Raw genomic sequence first — 18,462 nt, forward strand, 5'->3', positions numbered from 1 at the left:
GTGAAATTTTGCCTGATCACGTTTATGTAACAGAAACCAGCAAACAGTGGTGACTCCAAGATATAAAAAAAAGGGAAGGGATATTCTGCCTGATTAACGTAGCAAGGAGACTGGATCACACTGTTTCTGACACAGGTTAACACAACAAGACAACAGGCAGGGACCAAATCATGGTCACAGGAGAGAATTTGGCATTGGAGGAGACTTTCTTGCTCTTCTCCCACTTCCCTACTGATTATGTCCTCAAGGAGTTCCTGGTTTGCATCAACTGTCTTCCTTGGGTTAGAAGGCCTGGATGGTGTTTCCTTGGTGTCATCAAGCAGCTTTTGAATCATTTCATCATCTGAACAGCCATGGGGTCATTGAAGCAGCTCAGTCCCTCTCTGGAGGCTTCCAAAGTCGTGGAGTATTCCCTGCTGCTCACTGAGGAAATAGGAAAGAGCAAAGTGAAGAACTCCTGGTGTTTTCCATCAGATCAACAGATGTTTTCTCTTTACGTCTCCATAACTGGATGTGACTTCAGCTCACACCACCAAATGAGAGACAGAGGGGATGAAGATAACAAAGTAATTGCAGTGCAATGTACCAGGGGAAATGTGGGTTTAGTGATTTCCCGTTACCAGGCGGGTGGGTTGGAGCGTGACTTTCCCTCCCTGCTATCGAGCACCCTTGGCAAACGTGCTCTGCACAGAATATTTTGTGCTAATTAGAAGTCAGTGCTTTTCTAAGATGGTAATTTGATGGGCTTTGCATTCTGCCGCCACAGCCAGCAAAGCAAGACGTGTGTGTGTATATATATACATAAATATATATAAACTTGCTTGGTTTTTGCAAGCTCTGAAGAGTGAGAAAAATCTGCTGAGATGCTTTTTGTCCTTTCTCCCTAAATAAGTCCTGCTTCCCAGCAAAAGCCATGCTCTTCCAGCAGAAGCAAGAAAGGCAAGGTTTTTGGTGGCAGCCAGCAAAATGTCCTTTGTGTTTTTCAATCAAATTTTCAATTGTCACTTGCAGTCTCGAAAATCTCTGTTATAGCTTGAACAGTCACCTCTGAGGAAAACAAGTCATTTCACAATTGAGTCTTCTCGGATGAAGGAAAAGGCCAGAAGTTGGTAAAACCATTGGAGAGCTGTTTTCCTCTGAAAGCTGGAAAGGTTCTGGAAATGACACCACCTTGCCTTGTGTTTGTGTCAGGAACTGGATCAGCTCCTTGGTTTTGCTGATTACTTTTTGCTATTAAACAGCTAAAGCTTTCCTGCCCTTCCCAGATCAGGAGCAGGGCTCGCTCTTTATTTTGGGCTGTGGCTGGATACACCTGGATTAGGAAGAAGGTTCCAGCTGTCCCTATTTTGAAGAGCATGAGATTGTACCCAAGTCTTTAAACCCTGGTCATGGTGCTCAAGAAAGGAGAAGAGACTCAGCCTGACCCTGCTGGTTTATCTGTTGGAGCATTCCACAGATGCACTTGCACCAGGGAAGCTGATGGCACTGGGCAGCTTTTTCCACAGCTCCACCTGCAGAATTGGGGTCTTCACCCCTTGTTGCTGCTTTGCAGGAGGTTCCATGTAGTGAGTTTGAGAGGATTTGGCCAGGGGGTGGAAGGAGGATGCCAAGCCAAACTCGTCATTGCTGCGGTGCCTTTAAGTGACGGATGTGCAACATCTCTCAGCGTGAGCTCGTTTGAAGAGTGAATCAAATATGAGGACTCAATCCCAGACCCTTTGTTGGGAGGGGTGTCCCCATTGTTTTTAAGGGGATTTGGGTCAATTTCTGTGTGCTTCATATATTTATTACGTCGTATTTATTAGTATTGCTGCCTATGTGGATGTGTTTTCATACATCATTCACCAGCCTGGGTCATTTCTAGCTATGACAGTGAAGGCATTGTTATTTTGCCAGGACAGCAGAGCAGTAACAGAGTAATGTCAGCTATAATTCATCCATTATGATTATTTGGGTTGAGAAACGCGCATCACCATGGAGACATTTTAATAATAATGAAAAAAAAATTAAAAGCAGCTCTTTAATGAGTTGGCAGCTTGGCCAAGTTGAAAGGTACTGTATTGTGGATTCATAATGAAATTTTGGACATGAACTATTTTACATAAAAGGCCCAAATCTGTAGCCTGTAATTGGAACCAGGAAGGCGTATGGTCTTGATTCAGAGCTACAGGAGGATTTGTGTACAGCAGGAGGGAGATAAAGCTCAGTGCATCCTATGGGAGGCACAAAAATCGGATGCTGCATTTGCCAAATATCTGGGTCTGTGTCCTGGGGGGAAATCAGGCTATAATCCTGGCATTTAATTACTGACTGCGAGCCCTCTCTGCAGAATGCTGCTTTCTGCTGCTTTCCAAATATTATTTAACCGAGGTGAGGGATATTAACTGTGTTTGCCTCTGTAGGTATCCTCAGTTCTCCACCTCGGTGTCCCCTCAGTGCTGATTTTGATGCAGCCCAGATTTCTCCTGCCTCCTCCCCTGCCCTGTGCTAGGCAGATAAATGCATTTAAGACACTGGTTGCCCATAAAAGTTAAAGCAACTCCCAGGCAGGAGAGGAGAGGTTGAGCTCGTTTGAACTCTCTAACTTTGCTGTGGTTGGAAGAATTCCCCACTGCCATGTCCCTCATCCCCTCCCTGGTTCAAAAATCCCTTATGCAGCCCTTGGATAACATCTAAGAAAAGCCTAAAGGAGCAAAGGAAATATGTTTGAAGATTACAGGCACCGAGCTTGATGTTTTCTGTGGTTTATATGGCTGCACATGTGCAGTTTAAAAGTGACCCGTTGTGTTCCTTTCCCTGTGTGCCACCGGCTGCCACAGGGGGCTGGTCCCACTGGTGGGGCTGCCCCATTTTACTCTGCCCTGCTGTGGTTTAAGATTTCTCAAGGGGATATCCAGGGGTACAATGTAATCCTTGTTTTGGAAAGGTGGACCTTGAAGGAAAGATTCTCTGCAAGCCCCGCGCTGCTGAAATGCAGCATCTGAGGAGTTCGTGGTGCCCTGGAGGTGCCCTCTGAGTCAAGAGGTGCCACCTTTGTCATTTGATCAAGAAATCTCCTTTATTAATGCTTCTGGTGTTGATGTCCTATTTGGGATGTGCATCCAGGCTCATTTTTTTCAGTTTGAATGGCAGAGAAACCCTAACAGAGGAGTTTGGGTTTCTACAACAAGGTGATGCCCAGACTGACTTGAAACTTTAAATGTGTGTGTCTGGCCTTGCATGGATTGACCCTTCCCCTGTGCAGAGCATTGCCTCTGTATTGACAGGTCTTTAATGGCTTTAATCCTCCAAACCTGGCAAAAATAAAGACAGAAATCACCTGTGATCAGGCAGGGTTGCTTTCCTGAGTGGAAAAACAAAAAGCTAGGAAATCAGATAACACACAGACAAGTTCAAATTAGCACCTCCTACTGATTGCCACATTTATTTCTGTTTTTAGAATGATTTTGTGTGTGTGTGTGTGTGTGTCTGCACCAACCCTGAAAGCCAAAGCCACAGAATCCTCTGTTCTCATCTGGAATGGACAAACCCTGATGCAATTCCCTCCTCCCTCAAATAAACCCCTTCAATATTGTGTGTGCCTACCTGGCACAGGATGCTTAATTCCCTCTGTCCCTCTGACATCTAAAGCTCTTTTGGGGGCCTTAAGATATATGAAACAAAGTTTTGCCTTGTCTCCTTAAAAGCTCTAGAGCACATTTAAGGAGCACAGTAAGGAGGAGTTAGGTGTCCCTTGGGGACACTGCTCTGAACTGGCTTTGCTGGTCCAGCAAAGATTCAGCCATTCCCAACCCTGTATCTCAAGAAGCTTTGGGTGAAAGCCAGATTTCACCTGGCCCCATATAAATTTTTAAGGTTGCTGGTGTGCACACATGTGGAGAGAGAAACCAGAGGTCTTCCCATGGGTTATTAGACAGCAGGACTCTTTCTGTAGGGATTAATTTTCAAGGAAACCTGACTAACCTCTTTGCTTTTCCACTCCAGCTTCCCCATTCCCAGAGGACTTCTCCATTCTAACCACTGTAAAAGCGAAGAAAGGAGGTCAGTCCTTCTTGATCTCAATTTACAATGAGCAAGGGATCCAGCAAATTGGTGTGGAGTTGGGTAGATCTCCTGTATTCCTGTATGAAGACCATACAGGAAAGCCAGGCCCAGAAGACTATCCTCTCTTTAGAGGCATTAACCTTGCAGATGGCAAGTAAGTGAAATTTTGTGCACAAAGGAAAAACAGTTCATTGTTTATATCAATACCAGCATGTTGAACATTGTGTAAAATAGGAGTCATGCCTATATAAATGTATATACACACCTCTGACTGCTGCCAAGTGTCCCAGCCTGTAATTTTGGCCTTCAGTGAATAAATATTATATATATAAGAAGTGTGAATGACTAGTTAGTGCAAAATTGTCTGACAGTGATGGGGACAGGAATATGGACTTTAGCTGCAAAGGGCCTTAAGGAATCAGTTTGTCTTGCAAAATCCCCACTGAGACTTTTGCAGGACATAAGGAGGGTGGAAAAGGGGGATAACCAGGGAGTCGTTGTGTGGTTTTTATCTCTGCTTCTTGTTGAAGCCAGAACTGGCATTCTCTTACCTGTCCTGGAGGGATGAATAGTGAATGGCATCTCCTCAGTCAGCCTTTGTATTTCAAATGAAATCTTTAGCTGCCCAAGGAGAATTCCCAGGAAGGTTTGCAGGACATCAGTCTGTGAAACGTCACTGTTACACAATCATTAGTTTGCTCTGGGAAAAACCCAAGGCTGTGTTTAACACATTTGTGGGCTGTGTTCTTGTAGGTGGCACAGAGTAGCTCTCAGTGTGCAGAAGAAAAATGTCACCTTGATTTTGGACTGTAAAAAGAAGATAACCAAGTTCCTGGACAGAAGTGACCACCCCATCATTGACGTCAACGGCATCATCGTGTTTGGAACGAGGATATTGGATGAGGAAGTCTTTGAGGTAAGTCGTGGCAAGGAGCAGCTCTGGGGTTGTTCCACAGAGAGGATGAGCTGGTTTCTGGATGTTGAAATATTTACAGCTCAGTTTTGCCACTTGTATTGGGTTTTTACATAGCAGAACAGTGTTGTATGTAATTTTTAAATTTTTATTTTGACTAAGTAAATGTTTCTTGTAGTAACGATTAAATTGTGAGCCAGATGACCTGTTGGAGTGAACTCCTCTGGTTTCATGCCTTTGCTGGAATTCTAGATCATCTCTGCCTTGAGATTCTGTAGATCTGTAGCTCTTGGCACATAAAACATGGGAAGGGCTCACAAGGTTTTCGTTCGTCCCTGTTAAGATTCAGATAAAGCTGCAGGGGCAGTAAACCAAGGCTGAGGAAAGCAGCTCCCCTGCAAGTCACAGTTCACTCTGAGGCTGTAGGAATTTGCTCTTTTTTCCATGCATTGGCCATGGATTCTTGGTTTCTTGCACCATGACAAAAGGGGACCCTCCTTGACAGCTTGTTTGGCAGCCCTGTCACCTCCCACACGGCGACTGCTTTCAAAAGCAAAGCAAAATCCTGAGGGGTGGAAAGTTCCCATGAGCTCCTCTGATTTAAGCAAAGAGATAGAGGATTATTTATAGACAAGGTACATATGGCAGAAGTTTTTCCCATAGTTCAGCAACCAGTTTAATGTATGCATTTCTCTGGCAATCTCAACTTCTGTGCTCTGCTGCACTTCTGAGACTTCCATGTGGATGAGAATCTCATTCCTGATCTTTCTTGCAAGCTAAAATTGTTCTCTGAAATCAAGCCCAGTGCAGTGGAGTGTAAACCAAGACCTACTGATCTCTATCTCCTTACTTTTATTGAATTTATGTGGGGGAAGAGCTGTATCTCCTGGGCCTCCCCCAGCCCAGCAAAGGGATGGGGAATATGTCCTATCCATGGATAATTAGAGCCGTAGCAAAGCCAGCTCTTGTCTGCATTTTGCTGTCACTTGGAAGGAAAGTTCCAGCCTGTTTAATATTACCAACATCTGGGAGCTGGGCTGCTGTAAACAGAGCAAGAATGCATGGACTGAGCAGTGCTGCCAAAATCCCAGTTACAGAGTTAGAGCTGAATCTCTAAATTGTATTAAATTAAGGGACGTTCCCTGGGAAGTTTAACAAGGAAAATGGAAAGTAAAAGCTGAGTTTAAGGGGCACTGGGGTGTCTTTAGCAGGCGTTGGATGTTCTGTCAGATATTTCAGCAGCTGCACTGGGTGCTGTGCTTTGAGTGGAGCTGTTATATAAAGTGGTGAGCTCTTCTGGGGAGAGCTGATGGATCCAGGGATCTACTAGATCCACTTAAAGAACTTGGAATCACATCCAGAGCAGATGAGAAACCTGCACTTTAGACTCCTTCGTTTTGCAAAGTGGTACCTTTTCCATAAATGCCTCTGAAGCTTGAGGTGCTCCCAGGGGGCTTTTAGGGCTCACCTGGATTTAGGACAGCTGATTCCTCTGCCAAGATGGGAACACGTGTTCATAGGTGGCAGTGCTCTCCCAGCTCCTCTCTCAGACCTTTCCATGGGCTTGGCCATGGCTCCCTTGCTGAAAAGGTCTTATTTCTGGGTATAAGCTCAGAGGGGCTGTGAAACCTCCTCAGCCTTGGGATGTGGGATAGAATGGAGTGACCATTTCCTCCACTGGAGCTGTTCCCTGTTCTGGGTATGAGATGCAGCTACAAGATCTTGCAGGCATTTACTGAGAACTGCATAATCAGAAAATACTTTTCTCCTCTGCCTTATATCTACTGACATTATACAACTTATACATAAAAACCCCTCTAGTTCTGGTATTTATCCTTTTTTTTTGCCACCCTCAAGATACCAGCAGCTTTAAACCCAGTGTAATAGGTTTTCTGAAGGCAGTGGACTATAACCTAATTTCCTTCATATCTCAGCAACTTCATTTCCTTTGGCCCCTCCTTTCTTCTTTCTGCAAGACTAAGCAGAAACTCTACAGGGAAAACTGTGGCTCACAACAATGGGAAATGGGTGTAAACTGGTAAATTTATGTAGTCTGGAAAGCTGATAACTTCTGGACCTCATGCAGATGAAGCTGCTGCTGTCCTGCAGGCAACTGCTCTGCAAACCTCAGCTAACAAGGTGTTCCCCAGTGTTTTCTGCATCCATGGCTCTTATGTGTTTGTCACTTTTGCTGGAAATTAAAATAACCCAGTTAGGTGGGAGTGGGGTGGAAGACAGCATTGGGGAGGGCTGGGACCGGCTGTGTCTCAGCACAAGAGCTTTAAGCAGTGGGAATTCATATCCTCCTGGTCAGGACTGAAATCAAATCAACCCCCAAAGGCTTTTTGTTTTGAAAGTTGCAATTATTTAAGCTCCAGGCCCATCTGGGGTTGTGAGGGGAGCAGCACAACCGAATGGGATGGGATGGGAACTTCCTCGCTCGTACTCCGCCGCAGAAAAAGCCTGGCAGGAAAGGTTAGAGGAGTTTCAAAATATTTCCCTAGCACAACATTCTTCCAGTGGAAAAACGACTTCCTCTCATTAAAATTCAATTAGCTGGGAAGGCTGTGTGGGTCTCTGTCCGGCCAGGGGAGCGCTGGGGAGGTTTGAAAAGGGGCCAAGCCTGGAGCCCAGGTTGTACAAGTTAAGTTTTGTGCTGAGTCGTCGTTGAAAACGGGAGTTCACAAATGTCAGGACAGGATCTCGCTCCAGGGTTGGGAAGTGGTGTCAAGTTGGGAGTGAGGGGATGCTCTTGTGAGACAGCAAAGGGCTTTTTGCAGTGGGAGAGGGAAGGGGAAAAGAAATAGCCTGTGGGGTAGGGTAAACACTTTCTCCCTGCTTGCAGGCTGTAGTGAGAGGTGTTCCCGTGGCTACAGCAGCACTGGGAGGGAGTCAGAAGATATGGGAATGTATCTCAGCTTTAGAGGGATGAACTGCTGCTATTGATGTGCTTTTTTTAAAAACATAAATTACAAACCAAGTCCTAGCACAGTCCTGGTGCTTTAGTGTAGGAATAGAAGGAGGATGAAGCTTGGGAAAGTCCCTTTCCCAGAAAGCAAAGCATCTTCTGCCTGAAACCCAGGGAGACTTTGCAAAACATCCCGGTGATGTGATGGCCTCATTCCTGCCTCTCCTCAGGGATGCAGGGCAGGATCTGCCTGCTCAGTGCCTGTGGTCTATTGAGGGAGTCACCTTTCTGTGCAGGATCCCAGCAGTTGTTGTGTGGAGAACAAACTGGAAGTGTTGATCCCTTCCCTGGCCAAGATGGTCTGGAGGAGAAGCAGTTGAGCTGGCCCTGGGCTAAGGCTGCCCTGGTTTAGCAGGTGTGGGTTGAAATAAAGTTCAGATCCTGGCTCAGGAGGGTCACTGGGGCTGTGATTCAATCCTAGAAGTGGCTGTGTCACAGCAGGGACCAGAGAAATCCCATAACCCACAGCTGGAGGATCTTTATGCACAGGAATTGCTGCACAATAGCTGTGGCAGGTAAATTTTACCATTTCTGGCCTGAATTAGGAGGACTTAACCCCTTTGTGATGGTGTTTGGAAACATCTCACATAAGAAGTTTGGTTTCTGCAGCAGTGAGTGGCCCAGCCTTGTTTTACTGCTCAGTGTTACTCCAGACCAGCGTTTCAGTGATGGGCTGATGAGCAAAATGAAGTTTGTTCAGACCTTGCTATGTCATATTTCTGCTAGATATCCCATTTTGTCTTCTAATCTGCCAGGAGAAGGCTATTGTGTGCTGATAAAAGTACTGTACAGCCCCTGGCTCCAGAGCTAGAGCTGGCATCACTAAATTGTGACGGGGACATTGGTAAAAAAATGAGTAGACTTTGGCAAAACTGCTGATGACACCCTAGTAATGAGTGAGTACATTTGATGCAAATTATCTTTGGTTCACCTGTTTAAAATTTTGTGGGATTGTCCCACAAGGTAACTCTGGAAATAACTTTGGTTTGCAGCAGTGTCTGGAGTAGATGAAATGAGTTTCCCTGTAAGTGGAAGAGCTCAGTGCATGTGTAGATTGCTTTTTAAGGTTTATGTCCTTCTCTCTTGGCTCCTCTAGAGAGACAAGAGGAGCTTATTTTGTCCAGCTGAGCACCATAACCGTGTCTCAGTGGTGTAGCTGGCGCTGTAAAACCGAGTGCTTTCCTCTGATCCTGCCAAACAAGGTGCAAAGGGAGAGGGTTTGGGACACCTGTGGACACTGTTCTGCCAAACCACGAGGGGCTGAGAAAGTATTTGCTGTCCCTTGTGCCAGAGCCTGTCCTGGGATGAGCTGTGGCACACTGTGTGTGTGTGTGGGGGGGTGTTGGATGATGCTGAAAGGATTCTGCTTTTTATTTTGTTTCCTCCTTTGTGTGTGTGGGGTTTTTTTTCTCTTTTTTGATGACCACGAGTGAAATCAAGACATCAGAAATGGGGGGAAAGCAATTTGGGCCGGGGAGAGCCAGAAAGGCCGGGCAGGGAGCCAGAGGTGCTCTTAGGGCTGTTGAGTGTTTCAAGGCACAACAACACAAAGCAGAATAAAAGCATCAATGCTCTCAGCAGAGACATTGGGGCCGTTCAGGTGCTCTGTTGCTTGTGGGTTGAAATGCCAACTCTCTTTTCATCTTCTGCCTTGTTTACACTTAAAAAACAATTATCACTGTGGTTGATAATCCCAGATTTCATTTCACTATCGTCAGGGCTTTCTCCTTCCCTTCCCAAGCTCTTGGCTGTAGCATTTTCATGTCTGGAAAGTGCTCTTATTTTTAAAGTTTCTGTAGGTTATTTTTCTCAGACACCTCTGAGATTGGATCAGCAGCTTTTGTTTTAGTGAAAGGTGTAGAAATGAAAACAGGTTCCTATACACACAGGTGCATTTTATGGTATTTTTTGGTAAAGATGGAGAAGTTTAGGAGTCTCCTCTTTGAGGCAGATCTGCTGTTAACGTGTCATACATCCTCTGTCTATTATAGGAAGATATCTACTCCATTTATTCACTTTCTGCTATGGAGTTGACGTGCTGCTGGTGCAAAGAACTTGGAGAAAGCCAAATTGGTGGTAACTTAAGTTACAGGCTTTCTCAGCTCACAGGGACAAACATGGGAGCCTCAGATCTGAATCCATACCTGACTCACATCTAGACCTGATCTTGCCTGGGCTTGGCTCCCTTTGCTGTTCCTGTTGTGCAAACACAAACAGCAGTGGGGAAGGCATGGGGGAACAGTTATTTATTTATTCATAGGAGAAGCAAGAAGGTTCCCAATTCAGGAAGAATTTCTTCAAGGAAAGGATGGCCAGGCACTGGAAGGGGCTGCCCAGGCAGGTGGTGGAGTCACTATCCTAGGAAGTGCTTAAGAAAAAACTGGACGTGGCACTCAGGGCTCTGATCTAGTTGACAAGGTGGGAATCGGTCAAAGGTTGGACTTGATGATCTTGGAGGTCTTTTCCAACCAAAATGATTCTGTCATCTTTAAAACAGAGGCACTGGAACAGCTCCACTGAGCTCAGTGAGGCTTTTCACGAGCTCAGCACTGGACCCATCGTGTTCTGCAAGATCCGGGCTTAGCCCAGAGGGTCAGGAAGGAACTGGGCAAAGCTCAGGTTTATAAAGTTTTTGTTAACCTTCAGAAGGCATTTTTAAAAATTCGGGTTTTTTCGCTAACCTGGATTTCTCTGTCGGGATGCAGCACGGATACACGTTCCCGTTTGTTTTCCCTACCTTGGCAGACTGCTGAAAGAAGCTAATTTACAGTGCTGGCTGCCTGCTTTCCTGGGCCTGCCAAATCTGATTTCACCTCCTTTGCTGTGGAGTCTTTCAGGGAGTGCAAAGAGTCGATGTTTTACACCACCAGCATATACCATGGTGTGAGATGATGGAAAATAAAACATCCTGAGCCAGCATTTAGGGTTCTTTATTGAAGATGTCTGTAGCTTTCCCCAGTCTCCTAATAATTCTCCATTTGCTTGCTGGTTTTCTCGTCATTTCTTCTGCTTTTGTTTTTTTTTGTCTTTTTTTTTTTCAAAGGATCCTCTTTAAGCAAAATGGTGCACTTGAGACATATGGATTAAATCACAGCACTCTGCTCTTCCAGGAGAGCAAAGCTGCCTAGAAAACGTCCACAATTATTGAAGGTTATGCCTCTGGATGGGTTTGCAATTAACGGTGAGGTTTTTGTGCTGGAGTCAGTCTAATCAAAACCCAAACGTGATGTTTGGCCCCAGCTGGCAACGTCTCAGACACAGCATCGTCTTACACGGGTGCCCAGGGACGTCATCTGGTTTTATCAGCGTGTCTGCATCGAGGGAGGGGCAGGACCCTGCTCCAGAATAAGAATTGCAAAACAGCTTGTAAAAGTTAGGCTGTGCTTCAGGTGGTTTCATTTCAACCCTAAACTGACACCGTTTTATCTGACCCTGTAGCTGTCAGGTGCCAGCAAGGAAAGTGAGAGCTGGGGTGGAAACATCAGCCGAACTGTTTGCATACACTTTGGTGAAACTCTTGCTTTTCATTTAGATTTGCTGGGTAATTGGGGTTTAGCCATCTGGCCTGCAGTCAAGCTTGGTGACTGGGTCAGGGTTGCCTGTAATGATGGAGCCTTATTAGTCATGATTACAAAATACACATATTTAATGTTTCTAACTTTTTTTTTATTATTATTTTTGGTTGGTTGCTTGGTTTGGTTTTTTTTTTTTTTTTGTTAGTGCTAAATTCCATAAACTGTAAAAGAAACTGCCTTGGCCTGTGTGGATAATTAGTGCAGTTTGCTGGTATCAAATGCCTCCAGGCCTCTGATAGCTTACAAAGCACTTTATTGTTCAAACAGATCATAAAAGTGCTTTTATCGATGTTTAGCAGTCATTCAGTCCATCATTTATCTTTTAATATTGCCAAGTTACACATCAGCTTAGGCAGCTGCAGGGTCTTAGAGCTTGTTAGAGTTTGCCCAGAACTAAAGCCCAGTCTTACAGGAGGACCCTGCTCGGGTGGAAGTTGTCTCTACCTGTGGCGTGTGGGTGAAATGAGATGAATTTTAAGGTCCCTTCCAGCCCAAACCAGTCTGGGATTCTGTGATCCCACTCAGGTTTTGCCTCAGGATGGTGCTGTTGAGAGTTACCTTGGAGGCAGTGGGTGTCTCTTATACCCTCATGGTCCTTATTTCCTCCTGGCCTCACCTGAGGTGGTGACTGAAAGCTGTGGTTATCCAAAGCACTTCATATTCCCTGTGTCCAGCAGAGGAGACAAAGGGATTCTGCATGGAAGGAGATGGGGAGACAGCAGAATCCCAGGAAGTCTGGCAGTGTGGAATAGCTGTGTGTGCTTGGCTGCCCACCCTGACCTCAGTGCTGGTGTGGATTGTCTGTCTAGAAGGGGAATTTAGTCCTTTTGATGTCATTGTAAGGGCTTTTCAATTGATGCTTCGCTCTGCTGGTGTCTGTGAATGGGAGAAAACCTCCAACCAAGAGCAGTTTCTTGTAGAGATGTCTCTCCTCACAGTTCTGTGAGCAAAACATGGTGAATGCTGAGGATAAGGAAATGAAAATCCAGAATTAACGTTCTCTGAGTCGCTGGGGGAGGATGTGGGACCTCATCCCTGTCTGAGGGACCACTGACTTCCCTGCCTGCTCCTGGACCGTGGTCACAGCAGCTGTGATGGGCCATGACTCCAGCAGCCACCAAAGGGGAAAATCCACAATTATTTTTTTATTATTTTGGTTCAAACAGACAGTTTGGAGCCTGCTGGTTGCCTTAGCAGGGACCCCTGCAGGCAATTTGGTTTGGAGGAGTGTTTTCCATTTTGGAGGGCTTGGGCAAGGACACTGAGGGGGGAGCTGCCACGGGGAGGGATGCTGAGCTGTCCCCTGCAGGGCTCCCCACCCCTGCTGTCTTAGGCCATGGCATGGAGGGGTCAGGAAGGTTTTTTCCCAGTTTTCCCTGGCCTGGGGGTACCTCCTGCAGAGTGGGGTAATCAGCTGAACCTGCTAAGGAGGAAAACTGAGCGATCTCTGGAAGGCAAAGCTCATCCTGCAAAGCAGTTTCCATCCAGCGCAGGGGCTGTGGGGTTTGGGGAGCAGGGTTGTGTCTGGCTGTTCCTGACATTCACCTGGCAGAGCTCTGTGTTTAAATGCTGGCAGGCAGAGGGCCAGGCAGGCTCGTTAGAGGTGATGGATGCTCTCAGGTGTAGGGTCATTACTCTTCCAGCTGATGGCTTCGTTTGTGCTTCGCTTCCCCCCCCCTTGGACGGTGGGAGGAAGGAGGAGGGGGCTCAGTTTCTTCCATGGAAACTCTGAGGAGCAGGAGGCTGATTGCTGAGCCCAGACAGGGTGATGTAATGCTGGAAACCTGCTCCTCTCTGGTGACATCATGCCAAGGTTTGCAGTGCTGCTGTGGACAGGGGTGTCTGCAGGGAGAAGGACGAGGCTTCAGGAGCAGAAAAGGCACCACAAGGGGACTTGGTGTGTCTTGGAAAGGCACTGAAGGGAGAGCAAAGGGAAGCATTTGGGAAAGATGACTCTCCTCAGCTTGAGCATGGAGGAAAAGCCAAATCCTCGTGCTCTTGGGGAGAAGTTTCCAGCTGAACTTTATTGGCAGCGTGGCTGTGCAACATGGAAAAGAGCTTACTGAGAGCAGAGCACGACAGCGTGTCCCCAGCCCAAACCAGGGCATGTTTCCCCTTCCCTGCTAATTTGGGAACCTTGTTCTATGTGGGAGGTGACTCACCAATTAGTCTTATTTGCATAAAAGTGAATTTCTGGAACAGAAGCCTGTGAATAGGAAAAAAATCCCCTTCTATACACAAACAGCTTGATTGATTTGCATTGTTGCAGTGAACTGATAGGAAGTAAAGGCTCATCTGAGCCAAACTCATGAGAGTGTGAGGAAGAGGGTGGTGAGCACCAAGCTTTGTAAAGCTGGTCATGCAGAGAGATGGGTTTGTGTCCTTGTTGACCTGGTGGTGCTCAAGCTGATGTTTCTCTGAAATTTAGGTCTTTATTGCTATTGTTTGCAGTCTGCATCTCTCTGAGCAAAGTTTTTCTTCACATAACCTCTCCCTGCAGCAAGGGCAGGCCAAACCCAGCAGCGAAAAGACCATCCAAACCTAGAAACCTCTTAGTTGACTTTGCGTTCAACCCATTCCCTCGTCGCTTAGGTACGAACAAATGAAACACATGTTCCTCGCACATGGTGAGGTCTTTCTATTTCTTTTTTTTCTTTTCTTTTTTTTCTCTTTTTTTTTTTTTTTTCTTGAGGCAGTCTGGGCTGGCTGCCAAAACCCAAAGGAAAATCCTAACCCGCTCCAGACATCCCCAGTGTGCAGGTGTAGTGCTCGCTCCGACAGAGCCGAGCGGGATCGAATGTGTATGTTCACAATAAATACATCACCCTGGGGATGGGAGCTGGAAGAGGGTATTCCTAACGAGTTGTGCAGAAGTTTGGATGGGGCTGGTGTGTTTGTGTGGATGTGTGTTTTCTATTCCCTGCAAGAACATGGAAAAAAGCCTCTAACTTGTGGGCTCATTGTTCTGCACACGTAGCCACACGCTGGCGGGGGTTCGGGAGGTCAAACCTGCTTGAACAAACAGTGCTCTGGCCACTGAAGTGAAATGTGTGGGGAGATAAGAGAATTGGTGCTGAATATTACTTTTGTGCACTGTTCTCTGCTCTGGAATGTCTGCAAACACAGCGAGGTATTCCTGAGGCTTTGATGCCTTGCATAAGCAAATTTATCTGCAAATTGTGTTTACCCTCTTCCAGCCCTGCTGCTCAGAGTAGTGAAATCTGAGCTGTGATGCTCAACTACCTCTGCCTGCATCTGTTCTTGTTCCTTAATGGAAAACCATATTTCTGGGCTGAACTTCACATCTGCTCCTCAGGCTGTAGGGTGTTCAAACCCAGCTCCCTCTCTTGGGATGAAAAGTTTGGGTAGTTCCAAATTAGCTTTGTGATGGAACTACCCAGATTTTGTGCTTAAAAAAAAAAAAAGACAGAATATCCTGAGTTGGAAGGGGACCCATCAAGGATCATCAAAGTCCAACTCCAAGGCAAGATTTGTTTTGAATGCTTGCATTCGAGATGGCAGATGCTGCATGGAGATTCTTTTGCAGGAATAAATAAAACCCAATTAATTTTTCATGGACAATTAGCACTATTGAAGCGTAATTGAAAAAATTGGAGTATGAAAACATCATCAAAGGACACATTGTAGTTTCCCGGAGGAAGAGGGAGAAAGATGTACGGGCAAGAGGTGTTGCACACTAGCTCAGCTTTCCATTTTCAGCTCTTTCCTGAGCAGCCAAATTTCCACAAGTGGTGGGAATTAGCAATAGGAACCTGCACAAAAGCTCCTTCTCGGGTGGTCCCACCAGATGTGTCCTGCTTGGTGTTCCATGGTTTGGTGATTGTCGCCAGCCAAACGCAGGAAAATACTTTTCCAACCAAAATTTGGTGTTAAGTTAAATTCTGAGTGTGTCAGCAGATACCCCCACACCTAAGCATGTAATCCCACTTATATCCTGAGATAACTTTGGCAGCCAGGTCTATTTTTCCCCCCGTTCCTTTTAATCCATGAAACCTGGATCCTGTATTCACCTCCTGGGGCAGAAAACATTCCAAGTCGTGATGAAAAGCCTCTGTGCACACAAACCCCTTGATCCTGAGCCACCTCGGTGTGGAGGGCTGAGGAGGAAACCTCAGGGTGGATCTTGGGGTTGTGGCAGTCGGGGGTGGAAATCCTGTCTGTGGGGCTGAGAAAGCGGCAGCTCCACTTCCAGAATAATTTGGCTATGAAAAGAAAAATGGAATAAAAGCAAGTTTTCAGAAGAGCTCCAGCTGCTGTAGGATGGGAGCAGGAAGCCCTGATGTGCTGCTAGAAGCAGAGAGCCACCCTTTGGCAATGGAAGTGAGCCCAGACCGGGGGAGGCTGAGGAGTTCCAACAGGAGTTGTGGGTTTGGAGCTGTCTGAGGGCTCTCCTGGGGTTTGGTCCTGGAGTTTGGGAAGGGGAAATGATGGGAAATCCACAGAGTAGCAGTGTGAGGCTGCCCCTGGTTGCTCTTCCTGCCCTGTAGCAGTGGTGTGAGTTGTCTGATGGAGCTGTGAAATGCAGCTGCTGTTTGACCATCACAAATGGCCGTGGCAAGAAGTTTGATGGAGATCTGAGGTCCCCAGCACAGGAAGGGCATCAACCTGTTGGAATGAGTCCAAAGGAATCCACAAAGATAATTAGAGGGTTGGAGCGTCTCTCCTGTGAGGAAAGGCTGAGAGAATTGGGGTTGTTCTGCCTGGAGAAGAGAAGGTTTTGGGGTGACTTAACTAGGGCCTTTCAGTACCTCAAGGGAGCCAACAAGAAAGGTGGAGAGAGACTTGTGACAAGCACCTGGAGTGACAGGAAAAGAGGGAATGGTTTCAAACTGACAGAGAGCAGGTTTAGATCAGATATTAGGAAGAAATTCTTCCCTGTGAGATTGGTGAGGCCCTGGCACAGGTTGCCCAGAGAAGCTGTGGCTGCCCCATCCCTGGAAGTGTCCAAGGCCAAGTTGGAGCAACCTGGGCTAGTGGAAGGTGTCCCTGCCCATGGCAGGGAGTGGAACAGGATGAGTTTTAAGGTCCTTTCCAACCCAAGCCATTCTATGATCTTAAATAGGATTTCTTTCCTATCACCTCCTTTTCTATACAAAGACCAGCTGCCCCTCAAGTCTCCTGTTCACCACCCTCCCCAAACCCTCTCTTTCGCTTTCCATCCCCCATCTCCCTTGGAGTCAAAGGTGGGAATGAAGCCCAGAGCTCTCTGGGTCAGTGGGACCATCACCTCCCAGGCAGACACTGTGACCCTGTTTACACAGGGCTGGTTAAAAGCTGAGCAACTGCCTCCACTCGGGCTCAGCGCAGCTCCAGCTGCAACTCAAGCCAAGGGCTTTGCTTTACTACATATTTTCCACTGTGAGAGAGTCCCCCTTACAATCCACTGGCATATCCATCTTCACGTGGGCGGCACAGCCAGCAGGAGCTGATCTGGTTCCTAGTTTTCCACATAGGAAAGGGGAATAAATCAATATGAAACCGGAGCCAGGAAGCGGCGTCGTTCGGAGCGGGGGGACGCAAAGGAGCGACGGTGTGATGTGCTTGTGAGGAGGGAGAATCGGGTTTTAAACTATCCCTTCATGGTTCACACATATGTCATTGAAAAATAACTCCTGTAGGAAAAAGCCAGCCCTTCAGCTCAGTTATTAGGGGATTATTTGATTTGGAGGGAGAGGGGAAACTTGGAACAGCGTGATGGGCCCTCGGTGACACCGGGAGGTGAGGTTGGACGGGGAGAAATGCAGCACTCAATGGAATGGCAAAGAAAATAGGGAATTTGAGTATGTGGTCAGGTCTGCGTGACCACAAGAAGAAAAGTTGAAGGCTGGGCGGCCTTTGGCAGCCCTGCAGCCTCTAATTTGGGATTATGTGGAGTTTTCAGAGACTGCGTATTCCCCCCCGCTCTGCATCGCCTCTCCAAGGAAAACTGCAATTTCCTCCTTTCCTATGGAAAAGGTAGCCTGGAAAACAGGGCACTGCCCAGAGCTGGTCCCTGGACTATGGATGGGGACACCAGCCAGGTGTGGGGCTGCTCAGGTCCTGCTGCAGCAGGGGATGACCTTCAGCAGGTGACAACTGGGAGCCCGAGAGTGGTGGCAGTAGTGCTGGGCTACCTGGTGCTCAGAGAGCAGTGGAGGACAAGGGGAAATGGGGCCTTGGGTTTCTTCCAGGGATTCCTAATGAATACAGCGAGGAAAATGGAGAAAATATGTTTTTTGAGCGTGTCCTATGGAGCGCAGGGGATTGAGTGTGTGCTGCAGAAAGGCGGCGTTATTCGGAATACACGGGACACAAAATGAGGGGATTATTTCAAAATTGCTTATGGGTTCATCTTCTCACTCTCTCAGCATTATTAACTGCTAGTTAAAGGGCTGACAGAGCAGGACAGACAATGACATCCATTCATTTTGCCCCATTCATTTCTCAGAGGCCTGGGCCGGGCTTTTGTGGGATTTTTCTTTTCCTTTTTAATTTCCATGCTGGACACTGAAGGTCAGGCTGACCCTATCCCCCCTTTATGTAAATGCCTCCCACAGTGTGCATGCCATGAGTTAATGCAGCTTTCCAGAGGGTCTGAATGAGTTCTGTGGGATGCTGTCCATGGGTCTGAGCCTTGCTGGCACACAGGACACTCGGGGTGGTTCTCAGGGACAGCACCACCATGTCACACTGTCCCAATTCCTTGCCCTTGCATGAAAAATTTCTTTTCTTGACTATCTAACTTGCTAAATCCCATTTCCAGGTGCCTCCTGAGCCACCCTGCTTAAGCATATCCAGGGAAGCCAACTTTCTGAGCAAGCATAAAGAGATTTTTTTTGTGAATAGTCTAATTTGCCGCTTGTGAGGTTTCAGAAGCATAATCTGACTTGATGCTTCAATTAGGGAACAAAACCACACCGTGTGAATGTACCTGAGCCAAATCAGCTCCTATTGGAAAACAA

At 46.7% G+C, this 18,462-nt stretch overlaps 1 protein-coding gene across 2 annotated transcripts in view; it reads left to right on the forward strand.

Moving 5' to 3' along the window:
* COL5A1 (collagen type V alpha 1 chain) overlaps window positions 1-18,462 on the forward strand; it is a 147,485-nt gene that overhangs the window by 35,035 nt on the left and 93,988 nt on the right. For both annotated transcript variants that reach the window (XM_027687762.1, XM_027687763.1), the window contains exons 3-4: window positions 3,985-4,198; window positions 4,798-4,960. In XM_027687762.1, coding sequence (XP_027543563.1) covers window positions 3,985-4,198; window positions 4,798-4,960 — 377 coding nt within the window. The remainder of the gene's footprint in view (window positions 1-3,984; window positions 4,199-4,797; window positions 4,961-18,462) is intronic.

Source organism: Neopelma chrysocephalum, unplaced genomic scaffold (genome assembly GCF_003984885.1).
Source record: "Neopelma chrysocephalum unplaced genomic scaffold, ASM398488v2 Primary Assembly neopelma1_74, whole genome shotgun sequence".
Lineage (NCBI taxonomy): Eukaryota > Metazoa > Chordata > Aves > Passeriformes > Pipridae > Neopelma > Neopelma chrysocephalum.